Source organism: Azolla caroliniana, unplaced genomic scaffold, assembly GCF_043228905.1.
Source record: "Azolla caroliniana isolate FFs.n. ecotype wild unplaced genomic scaffold, voAzoCaro1.0.p SCAF_15, whole genome shotgun sequence".
In the NCBI taxonomy this organism is placed as follows: Eukaryota; Viridiplantae; Streptophyta; class Polypodiopsida; order Salviniales; family Salviniaceae; genus Azolla; species Azolla caroliniana.
In genome coordinates this window covers 8,946,747-8,959,813 of record NW_028230450.1, presented here as the reverse complement: position 1 = coordinate 8,959,813, position 13,067 = coordinate 8,946,747, and the positions used below count along the sequence as shown (strand labels likewise).

At 47.0% G+C, this 13,067-nt stretch overlaps 1 protein-coding gene across 1 annotated transcript; it reads left to right on the top strand.

The window, feature by feature from the left end:
• Positions 1 to 9,339: 9,339 nt before the first annotated feature.
• LOC147854539 (uncharacterized) lies at positions 9,340 to 11,811 on the top strand. The gene is made up of 6 exons (XM_087331564.1): positions 9,340 to 9,421; positions 9,615 to 10,537; positions 10,588 to 11,169; positions 11,335 to 11,457; positions 11,568 to 11,594; positions 11,713 to 11,811. The coding sequence occupies exons 1-6, from the start codon at positions 9,340 to 9,342 to the stop codon at positions 11,809 to 11,811; spliced, it is 1,836 nt and encodes a 611-aa protein (XP_087187690.1).
• Positions 11,812 to 13,067: the final 1,256 nt, after the last annotated feature.

Below are 13,067 nucleotides of genomic sequence, written 5' to 3'. Positions count from 1 at the left end.
AGTGGATGGTCGGAGGGTACGTAGGGTGAAGTTCGTCCCGGTGTCGGACTATGGAGTGCATCTGACAGCTCTCGCAAGTTGTCACGAACCGATGCACGTCCCGGTACAGTCCCGGCCACCAGTACTTCCCCTTTATCTTCTCGAACGTGGCCCAGGTTCCACGGTGTCCGGCCCAAGGGCTGTCGTGGTAGGCCGTCAGCAGCTCCTCCTGTTCTTCCTTCATCGCCACCACCCGGAGCGGAGCGCCGTCCCTCTTCTTCGGGTGCTTCCATAGGTATCCGTCCCGGAGAAAGAATCGGTAAGCTTTCTTCCGGATCCGGTTGGACTCTTCCTTCGTCCATGACGCATCCGGCGTCATTGTCCTCAAGAATCCACCGATCTGGAGCCACTCGCCGTCGTACTTGCTCTCGTCGAAGTCGTTAAGTGCCGGAGTGCTCGTCCCATCGGTCGTCACGTACGTTGACTCGAAGAAGTCCACGCCGACTTCTTCATCCTCCGAAACCATGCCGTCCTCGTCATCAAACCTTGCCCTCGAAAGCATGTCGGCCATGGCGTTATCCTTTCCGGAAATGTGCCGTATTTCCGGGTTCAGGGACTTGACGTAGGCTATCCACCTGATTATCGCCAGGTCCGGTGTCGCGCATCCGGAAACCATGCCGAGAATTGGCAGGCAATCCGTCTCGATAATCACTTCTGCCCCGATCAGGTAGTCTTTGTCGGCCTTTACTGCCGAAACGATACCCCAGAGTTCACGTTTAACCTGGGCGTACCCTCGTTGTCGCTCACTGAGGATCTTCGCGCCGAATCGGATCGGGAACCGAACGCCGTCCTCGTCTTCTTGGTTGACGACCCATCCGATCCCGGTCGGACTCGTATCCACCGTTATGTATACCGGGGTACCCTTCTCGTAGACAGCCTTCAAAATACGAGCGCCGGTGTTGCCGCAAGAGCTTCTTTCAGCTTCCGGACCGACTCCGTGTGCTCGTCTCGCCACTCGAATTTTCGCCCTTTCTTCAGCAACCCGTATAGCGGCTCCGCAACGTGGGCGTAATGTGGGATCCATATGTGGTAGAATGCGCATGCCCCCAGGAACCTCCGAACTTCCGTAACCGAGCTACAGTCGGTCTTCATCGCGGAGATGGCTTCTACCTTTGCCGGAGACGGCTTCCGGCCATATGGTCCGCATAGATGCCCGACCACCAGGATTTCTGATTGCCCGAAGGCCGACTTCTCCCCGGAGAAGGTGAGCCTCGCCTCCTCTAGCCTTTGTAGCACCTTCTCGCAGTCGTTGATGTGTGTTGCAACGAATAGCCGGCATCCGTCCGGCCCGAGTGTCTCGTCCTTCTCTTCCACCGGGCACCCTTTGATAGGGATGTCGTCTAGAAACGGCATGGTGATGTCCCGGATGCAATCCCTCAGTACCTTGTTCATTGCATTCACCATGTGGGCCACCGAGTTGGTCCCTCCCTGTGGCAGGGTACACATTCGCACTAGGCCGAGGGGAGTTCGCATCGTCGTAATGTCTCTACTTTCCACGGCTAGCTGGAACTGGTCGTACCCTGAGTACAGATCACCGACCGAGTAAATCGACCTTCCGGCAAAGGCCCCCGCGAACTCGTCTATGGTCGGTCCGATTCCTGCGTTTCGAATGGTCACTCTGTTGACCGGCTGCAGGTCTTGAATGAAGCGCAACGTTTCGTTTTTCTTCGGTACGGTAAACCATCGGTTCGAGTATGGGGCACTCGACGGTTCAAGAATGCCCATATCTACTTTCTGCCTCAATAGCTCCATCAACTTCGGGATGTGAGCTCTCGGTACCGGAATCGGCTTGAGATTCCACGGCACATGCGGTACCGTGAATATCACCATCGGCTCCACGATCGTCGGGTCTACGCACCCGATCTCTTCCGGTGAGAATGCGAAGGCTTTCCCGTGCCTTCCGAGCATCCTCCGAAACCGGTCTTCCTCCGCCGGCAGTAGGAACCCGCCCCCACCGATTTTGAGCTCCTGGAGCGTCCCGTCGGTGAAGGTGTGCCCTATGCAGGCCGGATCTCGTAAACTGGGGTCCGACGCAACCCCTCTGATCCTGGACTCGCTGCCCTCCGGTAAGGGTGCCAAGACTGGCCTTACCTTCCGGTCCACAATCTTGTACTTTGTGCTAACTCGGGCCGTCTGATCCGTCCCGAGCCCCCGACTGAAGTCCGCGATGACTTCGTACATCTCTTCGGAACATACCGGTATCGTCCGGTCTTCGTTAAGGTCTTCTCCGGCAACCTTCCTCAGCATCCCTAAGGTGTCGTCGAAGGAGACCGCCTCCACGGCTCCGCTGATTTCCTCGTCCGGGCCGAGAACTCCGCACGCTCGAAGTCGCTCTTCCGCCCTTGTCTTTTCTCGGCCAATGATGTCGACCATCATACACCCTTCGTTGTCGGAGAAGCAAAATCCCCTACCTATCGTACAGTCGTGGGGTCTTTTCCGAGTGTCCGGGCTGTCTCGGCCCCACGCCTTGGCAGCCCTCTCTAAAAATCCTCCCGGTTCTCGCCACCGAGGGACTCGCGGTTTCTCTCATGGTTCGGCCGCACCGTCAAAAAGTGCACCGAATGGCGCCCGTCCTGGCTTTTGACCCTCGCGTAGGCCGAACCGTTGTCCAGCACCTTGGTCTCCATTCGCGCCGCCGTGATGTATGGTTCCCCTAATATGACCGGGTGCGAAGACGTTTCCTGTACGAAGAAGTGCTGGTCAATCTCGACGTCGTCGATCTTGACTCGCACGTTCGGGCAGGCCCCATGCAGTTCCTCTGTGGCGCGCGTCGCCGCCCGTATCTTCCACCCGTGCTTGGTGTTGATCGGCCACTTCCCCTTCTTATAGAAGTCCATGGACATTAGGTTTATTTCCGAACCGTGGTCCACCAACGCCACCACCGGTTCCCGAACATCTCCGATTTTCACCGGGGTCTCCGTGGTCGCTCGGGCCCAGTGTGGCCTCGAATAGTGGCTCTCCGCCCACTCATCTTTCAGCGCCGAGTCGTCGATGTGCGTCGTCCGCACCTCCACCGGTTTTTCCGGTTCCGTCTCCGTCGACAGTCTCTTCCGTTTCACCAAGTCTACAATGGAGTCGTGGAACTCCTTCTTGGCGATCCCTAGCACCTCTCGTAATGACAACTCCACCTTGCTGTCGAGGATCCGTTCCTCTAGGACCTTCCGTAGGTCCGTAGTCCTTTCAATTTCCGTCCCTAGTTGGTATCCACCCTTCCTGGGGTTATCTTGCGAGCTGGACCCACTGGCATCGTTCCGTCGTTGCCCGAATCGGGTCTCGTACCGTTGTGAGGGCCCGGCCGCTCCGGCTTTCCCCACTCGTTTTTCTTCTACCAGAGCCTCGTAGTTTCGGCAAGCGGCTTCTACGAAGCCCGTCTTCTCCTCGACCGGATCGCTCCACCCGGTTATTTCCCGGACCCGCCTCTTAGCGCGGTCCGTTTCATCTTTCCTCAGCTGCGCGCCGGCGAGGCCTTCCAGCATTGCCGACCAGAAACCGTCTTTACTTTCCTTTCGGGCCTCGCTACCCCCGACCTGAATACCGGCTGACGCCGAGTAGTGGATGGCCTCCACGTGTCGGGCCACTGCCTCTTCCATCAGTCTCTTCATACCTCCTCGCCCGTCGTTTCAGCTCAGGGCCCTCCTAGTGTCGCCAGCGTGCACCCGGCCTTCCCACAGGGACACCACCCGGTTTCTCAACGCCTCTGCGAAATCGCCGCAGTCCTTCCGAATGTGGCCGACCTCGTCGCACCACATGCACCTGTTCCCTGCTGCCGGCCGTCGGTCACGAGCCGGTTCGCCGCCTTCCCTTCGAGTCTGGGCGATCTGGAGATCCTTTATCGCCCGCGTCAACTCCTCTAGCGCGGCTCCTCCGTACGAGCCATTGACCATGCTGGTCGAAGCTGGACCGGTCTCGAGCCATTCCCGGGTTTCTTCCCTTCGCACTTGCGGTGCCGGTTCAAGCCTCCTTGCTGTAACAGAGCCCGCACCTGCCGCCCCGTTGTCAGCCCATTCTCGCCGTTTGTCAAAACGGCCACAGACTCTCTTAACCGCAGCCCAGTCGGTTGTCAGCCCGTCTTCAGTTTCCAGCAAGGAGCCGACTTGATCCCGGTCCCGTTCGTCCACCGACTTGACGAACAGTAGGACCCGGCTCGTATCCAGAATGGTTTGGTCAAGCGCCGAAAGGCGCGCAAAGCGTTCTTCGAACTCCCGGAGGAGTGCCGACGCGTTTCTTCCTTTGCCGGGGGACTCCACCCATTCCATGAAGTCCCGTTTCGAAAGCCGGAGCGTGTCGTCCAGCCCATATTTCTCTAGGAGTCGGCCTTCGAACTCCTCCCAGGTACGGCTCTCCGCCCGTACCTCGAGCACCTCCGCATGGATGCTCGGCATCGCCACTCGAGGGAACCCGGCAAGACGCCTCTCTTCCGGAATGTCCCGCATCAGCATTTCCGCCCCGTAGGACGCCAAATACTTCGTAGCATCCTTTCCGCTGAAACAGCCGATCGTACCGACGACCGCCTCAATGGCTCTGTCGAGGGCACCGGTGCCCTCGCGTGTGCTCAATATCCGATCCACGGCCGAAGCCATGGCCTCTGCAAGATCCGACCCCCTCATCCTCTGCTCTTCTGCCGCCTCTTTCACGTCGGGTTCACCAAATATGTCGAGGTATTCCTCGCGGATGCGTGGAGTGAGGCGGGACCTCGGGAGTCCTGTATCGAAGAGTAAGAGAGAGAGAGACCCACTACGTGCGAGCGTAGATTCACAGGGACACGGCCCTTCGACGCAAGGACGCGAATGGGACAGCGACACAAAAGACACGAAAGTATGTATGTATTGACAAGACAAACAACAAGAACACTAAGACAACAAAACACGAAGTCGGTTACAACCGAACAGGTCGGTGGACAGATGCCGATACCTGTTCGTAAACGCACAGAAAGACAGGAACAGGTTGGAGGTGTTGCCGGAAGCACTCGGGCATTCCTCGGAGCAGCGTGAGCCGCCCGAAACCTGCACAGAGAGAGAGAGAGAGAGAAACCTTCGCGCCCAATCCGACAGCACTTCGTCCTCGACTCTCCGCGATCCCTTTACTCTCCTACCTACCGAACCTACCTAGGATTTCCTTAAGGCGCACGTGCATGAAGAGTCGGTTTCTACGCTCTAGTACACCGATTCCACTTGTGGACGGTTTTCTTCACGACAACGTTCATGAGCTTCCCTTTCTACCCGACGTAGCTGAGGGGAACTTTGCTTACATGTTCGATGGTATGCGGATTGTTTTCTCCTGTTTCGACCACTCCTTGTGATTCCTATTTCTCCAAGTATGAGAACCATTCCTCGTGACTCGTCATATGATTTGACACTCTAGAATCAACATACCACACCTCGCTTGATTTCGAGGTGTTCACGACCATAGAATTGGCCTTATGCTTCATTACGAAGGTTGGGCCCGATTTGTTTTCAGCTTGTTTAGCGCCTTCTGCGTAGTGTGATATCTGACGCCTCTCTGCGTCTCTTCGGCTCGATCCGGCTTTGTCTGAATCGGCTCTCTTTTTCCAACACTCACTCTCCTTGTCGCCTTTCTTGTCACAATACCAACATTCCGACACGGCCTTCTATTGCCAGCTTCCGGCGCCGCCATGACTCCCCCTGCTTGTGGAGGGTTCGGAACTACTGTTGGCATTTCGATTATGCCGCCTGTTCAGCTCTTGTCGGCCGCCTCCATTGCGCGCCGATCCGCCTCATCCACCATGACCACGGGGCCTATCTTCCTCCGTGTACAACATCTTGCCGTCAGCATGCGTACTCGTCGACGTACCTGCGTGATTTTCCTGCTCGAGCAACATTGACTGAAGCTCGATGAACGAAGGCATATTCTCCCTCGTACAAACCGCCGTTCGGAAGGCTCCGAACCTAGACACTAGCCCACCAAGGCAAACCTGCACCATTTCATCTTCCTCAACGTTCACGTTGACGAAGGAGAGAGAATCACAGATTTCCTTGATTCGGGCCGTGTAATCAGCCACAGATAGATCTTTCTATCGGACATTGTGGACCTCTTACCTGAGCTGCAGCTTCCTGGCCGTTGGGCTTGCGGCGAAAATCTTTTTCAGATTCACCCACGCGTCGTTTGGCGTCTTAGCATCTGGAATATAGCTCAATAGCTGGTCGCTCACACAGGATGCAAAGTAGTAGAGAACTCTACTTGCCACTTGTTCCCAAGCCGAAAAATCTGTGTGTGGAATCGAAAAATACCAAATATCTTAATATTGGAATTGGTGGTATTATTGCTTTATTTGCATATTTTGGCACTTGGGTGTTTCGAAATAATGGCGGATCTCTTTAGTGAGCCTTTCACTAGGACGAATAGTGATGTCGTGCAATTCGTGCGTCGGTTGATGATTTGGGCTCGACAAGCCGGGAAAAGTGATGCTTATGTAGCGATAATGGTAAGCCTTTTGTTGGATGGTCCGGCTTTAGATTGGTTTGTAAGGTTAGTGCCTATAGAGGTAAAGAATGATTGGGAAAGTTTGCAACAAGCATTGTTAACCCAATTTCAAAAAACTGAAACTCCATAAGCTATTTGGAAGGATATTACAAGGGTAAGGCAAGGGTATGAGGAGGATATTAGGGATTTTATTAGGAGGTTTGAAGATTTATATAGGAGATTGGAGAGATTAGGAAATGATCAAGTTCCACCCGATTTTATGAAGTGTAACCAATTTATCGTGGCCTTGCATGAGGATATTAAAGAGAAGGTAGATGATAAGGAACCTGAATCTTTTGGAAGGGCAAAAGAAGTGGCAATAAGTAAATGGAGAAAGAGGATGAGAAATCTTGGGAGGGACATGAAAGAAGATGATGAAGCTATTGAAGGTGCGACATCATACATTCACAGGGTACATGAAAAAAGTCCTGATGTGTGTGTCTTCACGGCGAGAGTCTTTTACAAGTGGGGCCATGGATCTTGCACAACAAGCCGCAAAGATGGCTGATGAAGTAAGTAAGCTTTGTTTTAACCAAGCTGAACTTACAAGGTCTATACAAGTTTCTCAACAAAAGAAAGATATTGGGAGGCCGAATCCCAATGTGCAGTGTTATAATTATTTTGAACGAGGACATATTTCACCAAATTGCCCACATCCTAAGTGCGAAGGAGGAGGTATTGCCCCAATTCCAAGACGAGTAGAAGAGCAAAGGTCACAAAATCAAGTAAATTCTCATGGTGTTAATTTGATTGAGTTTAAGAAGAATGATAATGTAAAGGATGCATTAAATACAACATGTGGGAAGGTCATGTTAGATGGGGATTCATATGATGTTTTAGTGGGAAAGAGAGCTCGTTTAGAAGAGCACGAGGGAGGATCAAGAATGCGAACTAGGTTGCATAATTAGGTGAAAGATGGAGCAATATCACAAGAGGGAGAACCTAGTAAGCATAGGGATAAGCAAGGAATGAAATCTCTAGAATCAAAGAAGAGGATAGCAATCAAGGATTATCCACTAGGTTTAAATCAAGAATCATGTTCCTTGTTGAACGACTTGAAAGAAAGGAAAGTGGATATGACCTTTGCCCAAGCTTTAGAATTAGTTCCTAAGCTACGTAGAGAGTGGTGGAAAATGGTGAGTATTTCTAAGAAGGGTAGAAGGGCAACTAATACTATAGGTAGAGTAGATACTCAAGATATTCCTCGAATATGTTACAGTCATGAAAAAGATTTGTTGCCAGTACTAGAAGTTTGGTGTCAAGGGCAAGTGGTGGCCCCAACATATGTAGATGGTGGTGCACAAGTATGTGTCATCACGGAGGATACATCAAGCAGATTACAATTAAAGATTAATAGAAAACATGCATATAACATGAATATGGCAAATAATGCAGTAGTCCGATGTGTGGGAGTAGCAGAGCAAGTAAAGTTGTATGTGTTAGGGCAACAAGTATTGGTGGATTTGCACATCTTGCCAGCAAGACCAAGGGCTTATCCACTAATACTAGGAAGACCATGGTTGATGGGTATGAAAATGAGACAAGATTGGCATCGTGGGGAATTAGAATTGTTCACCAATAAGCCTCATGGTCAAAGAGTGAAGTGTGATATGAAGACAAGACAATTACTTTATTTCCCAGATGCTAGACTAGAAGAAGAAGGGCAAGATGATGTTGAAGAATTTTCAGATGAGGAATCCTTTTCTTCAAGTGAAGAGGATGAGGTTGATGATGGGTATGAGGAATTACACATAGGAGTCGACCTATGTGGTATTGGGTTAGAACCCACCAAAAGTCAGCCCAATGTGCCCAAGGAGGAACTCATGGTAATGTTATCCCCTAATTTGACTGAAGACCAATATTCCATGTTATTTGATAAGTATCCTAAGTTGTTTGCTACAAAGTATACTTAGATGAGGGGAACACATTCTGTGTTACACGAGATAAAGTTGCATAGCAATGCAATGCCAGTTCCTCAAAAACTCAGAAGGTTAGGCAATATAAGAAGAGAGATTTTGGGGGAAGAGGTAAGCAAGTTGTTGGCTGCTGGATTTATTCGACTTGTAGATGATGCTGATTGGATATCCCCAGTGGTTATAGTGCCTAATAAGAGTGGCAAGTGGAGAGTATGTGTGGATTTCAGACCTTTGAATGCGGCAACCAAGCGACATCATTACCCAATGCCTTTCCAAGATGAAATATTGGATGAAGTGGTGGGACATGAAAGGTCTTCAATATGTGATGGTCTTTGTGGATATTTTCAAATCGAGATTGCACCCGAAGATCAAAAGTTGACTAGTTTCATCACTCCATGGGGTGTATTTTGTTACACTAAGATGCCTTTTGGGTTGGTTAATGCTTATGCAACTTTTCAAGGATGGATGGATAGGTTGTTAAGTCCTTTCTTTGGAAAATTTGCAAGGTCATTTATGGATGACATAGGAATATATAGTGATAGAAAGAGTCATGTAGAAAAGCTTGATCAAATTTTTGCTAGAATAGATGAAGATGGAGGTCAATTGAATCCTAATAAGTGCAAAATTGCACATAGTAAAATTATTCTACTTGGGCATGAAGTTAGTGCTAATGGGATTGCCCCTGATCCAAGTAAAGTAGAATCTTTACTATTGATGGATGCTCCGACTTCTACAAAGCAATTGTTAAGCTTCGTTCAAAAGGTACAATATCTTTCACGTTCAAAAGGTAGAGTATATTTAACCACTACAAAGAGCCTCAATGAGAGATCCATTTGTGTGGGGAAGAGTGGAGCAAAATGCCTTTGAAGAAGTAAAAGATAGATTGAGTACTCTACCCATCCTAATGCCACCTAATTGGGATCAACCATTCTATGTTAGTTTGAGTGTGGGTGTTGAAGCAATAGATGCAGTATTAATGCAAAAAGGTATTAAGCAATCATATATGCGTCCAATATATTATATTAGTAGGAAGATGTCAATGGTAGAGAAGACTTGGACACAAGAAGAAAAACTTGTATGGGCATTGGTGCTTTCCCTCCAAAAAGTCGTATTTGTTAGGAAGAATCACAATAGTTTTAACTTCATGTGCTTTGCTCCCTCATATGTTAAGATTTTCAGGAGATAGCCCATGTATGAAATGGTGGATAATGATTATACAAGAGTTTGAAGTAAGTTTTATTAAAGAAGAAACTACTAGCTCTAAGATGGCGGATTTGCTTACCTATAAGGAGCTTGTGCCAACTAAGAATGTAAAAGAGATAGATGATCATGTCGAACCAATCAATGAATCTGAAATAATGTTGAAAAAATTTGAAGGGGTATTATATTTTGATGGTGCTTTTAAGCAAAAAACAAAGATTGCAGGAATTGGATATGCTTTCATGAATAGAGAATGCCATGAGTTATGGAGTGGAAGTGATCACATTGAAGCAAATAGTCACAATGAGGTCGAGTATCTTAGCTTAATTCATGCCTTACAAGTATGCATGGAAAAAGGAATTAGAAGTTTGATGGTAAAGGGAGATTCATTGTTGATTATAAGACAAGTGCAGGGGGTGTGGAAGGTGCAAAAGGCTAGTCTTCGTCCCCTTCTCCAACAAGTGATGCAATTGCAACGCCAGTTCTTGGAATGTCAATTTCAGCATATCCCAAGAGATAAGAATGCAAGGGCTCATGGGCTAGCAAGAAAGATAGTAACACAAGAAGTGGGAGTGCATGTTATAAATATGCCATCATACAAAGATCGAGAGAGCCTAGAAGAGGAGGAATATGTTTTAAGGACAGGAAGGGCTAGAAAAGAGCTCCCATATCATAGGCATCTTGCCATAACACGTCGTGCACAAAGGTATGTGATAATACATGATGATCTTTATTTGAAAGATATAGATGGGGTGCTTAAACGTGTATTATGGCATGATGAGATTCAAGAGTGTTTGTCTATGTGTCATGAGGAAGGATGTGGAGGCCATTTTGGAATAGAATATACTAAAAGGAAGATCATGCAAACTCAAGTAACATGGGCAAGCATGTATAGGGATGTGGTACATTGGTGTAGGTCATGTCATGAATGTCAATTATATCAACAAAGAAGATGCTTGAACCTCCAGGGAGGATTGTTAGCTATAAGATATTCTCTAAGTGGGGTTTAGATATCATTGGGCCATTACCGAGTTCTATTAGTGGCAAAGTATACATTATGTCAACAGTAGAATATGTTTCACGATGGCCAGAAGCACGGGCTACAGGTATTGCAACAAGCAAAGAAATGGCGAGGCTTGTTTTTGAACAAGTAGTATGTAGATTTGGTGTGCCTTTGGAGTTAGTTACAGATAATGTTGAATTTAGAGGAGATTTTATTAAAGATTTGGTAACTCATTTGGAGATTGCACATAAAAGAGCTACTCCATATCACCCACAATGTAATGGATTTGTGGAGTCCTTTAATGGGATTATACAGAAGCTATTGTTCAAGCTTGTGGACTTGTATCGACGGAGTTGGGATAAAGTGTTAAACAAAGCACTATGGGCATGTAGGATGACACATAAGCTTTCCACAGGTTTTACTCCCTTCCACTTAGTATATGGGGAGGATGAAATGATGCCTGCAAATGTGTTGTTTCCTTCTATTCAAATGATGGAGTGCTTAGGAGTGCATGATGAATTTCAAATGGATGTATGAAAAGAAGCTATGCATGATTTATTTTGGAAAAGAGATGAGGCAATACATTTCTATGAAGACTTGTGTCAATGACGGGATAAAAGAATTCAAGCACTAGCAAGGAAAAAAAACTTGATGGAGGGTATGTTGGTCTTAATATATAATATTTCCTTGGATAAGACTTTTCAAAGAAAATTCAAGCATAGGTGGGATGGACCTTATGTAATCCACAAGAGGTTTACCAATGGTACATATGAGCTAAAGAGTATGGATAGGTCATTAATGACAGAAAGGATCAATGGGGTGAGATTAAAGCCATATCATTTACGCATAATGAGTTCCTCAATGACAATGGCTTCTTAAAGTACAAAGAATGAAACGTTTACTTGTACATATTTGTGAAATGTTTTTAGGTATTTGCTGCTCGAGACAAGGATAAGGTATATATAGAGGATATTGGTAGTTTACTAGTGTTCAACTAGAAAAAGCTTTGACTTTATCAAGCTTTACTTGGAGGGGGCTAAAGTGTTGTGTTGTAAATACTTGTGCTCAACAAAGTGGTTGAAAGATAGTAAAATATGGGCACAAGCTAGTTATGACACTTTAGGCATGATGGTGGATGCTTTAATCGAAGGTAGATGTGAAGAATCAAGATGAATTGATGTGACATAATCAAAGAGTGCCTTTACATTAGGCAGTCAATGTTTTGGTCGTAATATTTCAAGGGAATATTGGATTTCAATAAATAAACATTCTTTGGAAATCTTGCTCGATGTGCTACAAATGTCTACAAGGGGTCGTGGATAGAGTCAACCGTCTTCATACCCAAAATAGAAGATCTATCGGTTACATGCAAAGGAAAGTGGTTGAAGTGTTACATGTGCGACATGTGGCAAGATACATGCAAGAACTAACAATTAAGCCCCGCCCCTATTGTATATAAGTATGAGTGTGAAAGCCTTGAGAATAGAATAGCCATAGAATATCTCTCTTGATGTAGTGTGTGTTTTTATATCTGTCTTCTTAATAAATACTCTATTTTCATTCTCCTTTCCTCCTTTCATAGATTATGATACATATCTTTGTCAATTCCAATCTCCTATTTGTTGTACATGAATGATTATCATAAAATATTGTAAACCCTCTTTGGTGTAGTGAGAATATATATATATATATATATATATATATAATATTATCAACTCTTGATATAGATCCTCCCCTTTCATATTTCTTCATTGATTGTCTTTGTTATACCCATTCATCTCTTTTTGTGTTTGTGGTATTTCTTAAACTCAAAGATGTTGTTATGGTGCCCTATGATGATGTGCCTTGTGTGTTTCGAGATGTATTGTGCTAGAGTTTTGAGAGGCAAATTCTTACGCAGCACCGTGACCGAGCAGGTACTGGTGCATTTTGTACGACCAAGATGCGTAAAAGCTCCTGTCAAGCTTTTCAATCGGTAGCAAGCTTCCCATACCTCTGTCCATATTGTTGTCTTTTCCTTTTTCGAAAAAAAACAAAGAACAACTTCAACTCTGTTTTGTTGCAAGCTTTTCTTGTCGGTTGCATAGGACTTCAACCCTCGTGCTTTGATACCATGTAAAAGAATACGTGTGCGGAAGCGTGTGCGTAAACACAGAGTACACAATTCAGAAATAAAACAATTCGGTAAACTCAGAAAACACAGAGATGGAGATGGAGATGGAGAGACAGAGAGAGAGCATACAACTTAGTTCTATTTCAAAATAATGACGCTCTGTACATTGTTCGTGCTGAGTGAGCACCTTTTATACAAGCCCTGACTATCGGGCTGACACAAGTACTGACAGTACTTGACTGCTCATAAATGAGCCTACTACACTAACTCCCAAAATTATTTCTTATGAGGAATACCATACTAATGGCCTTTCGGT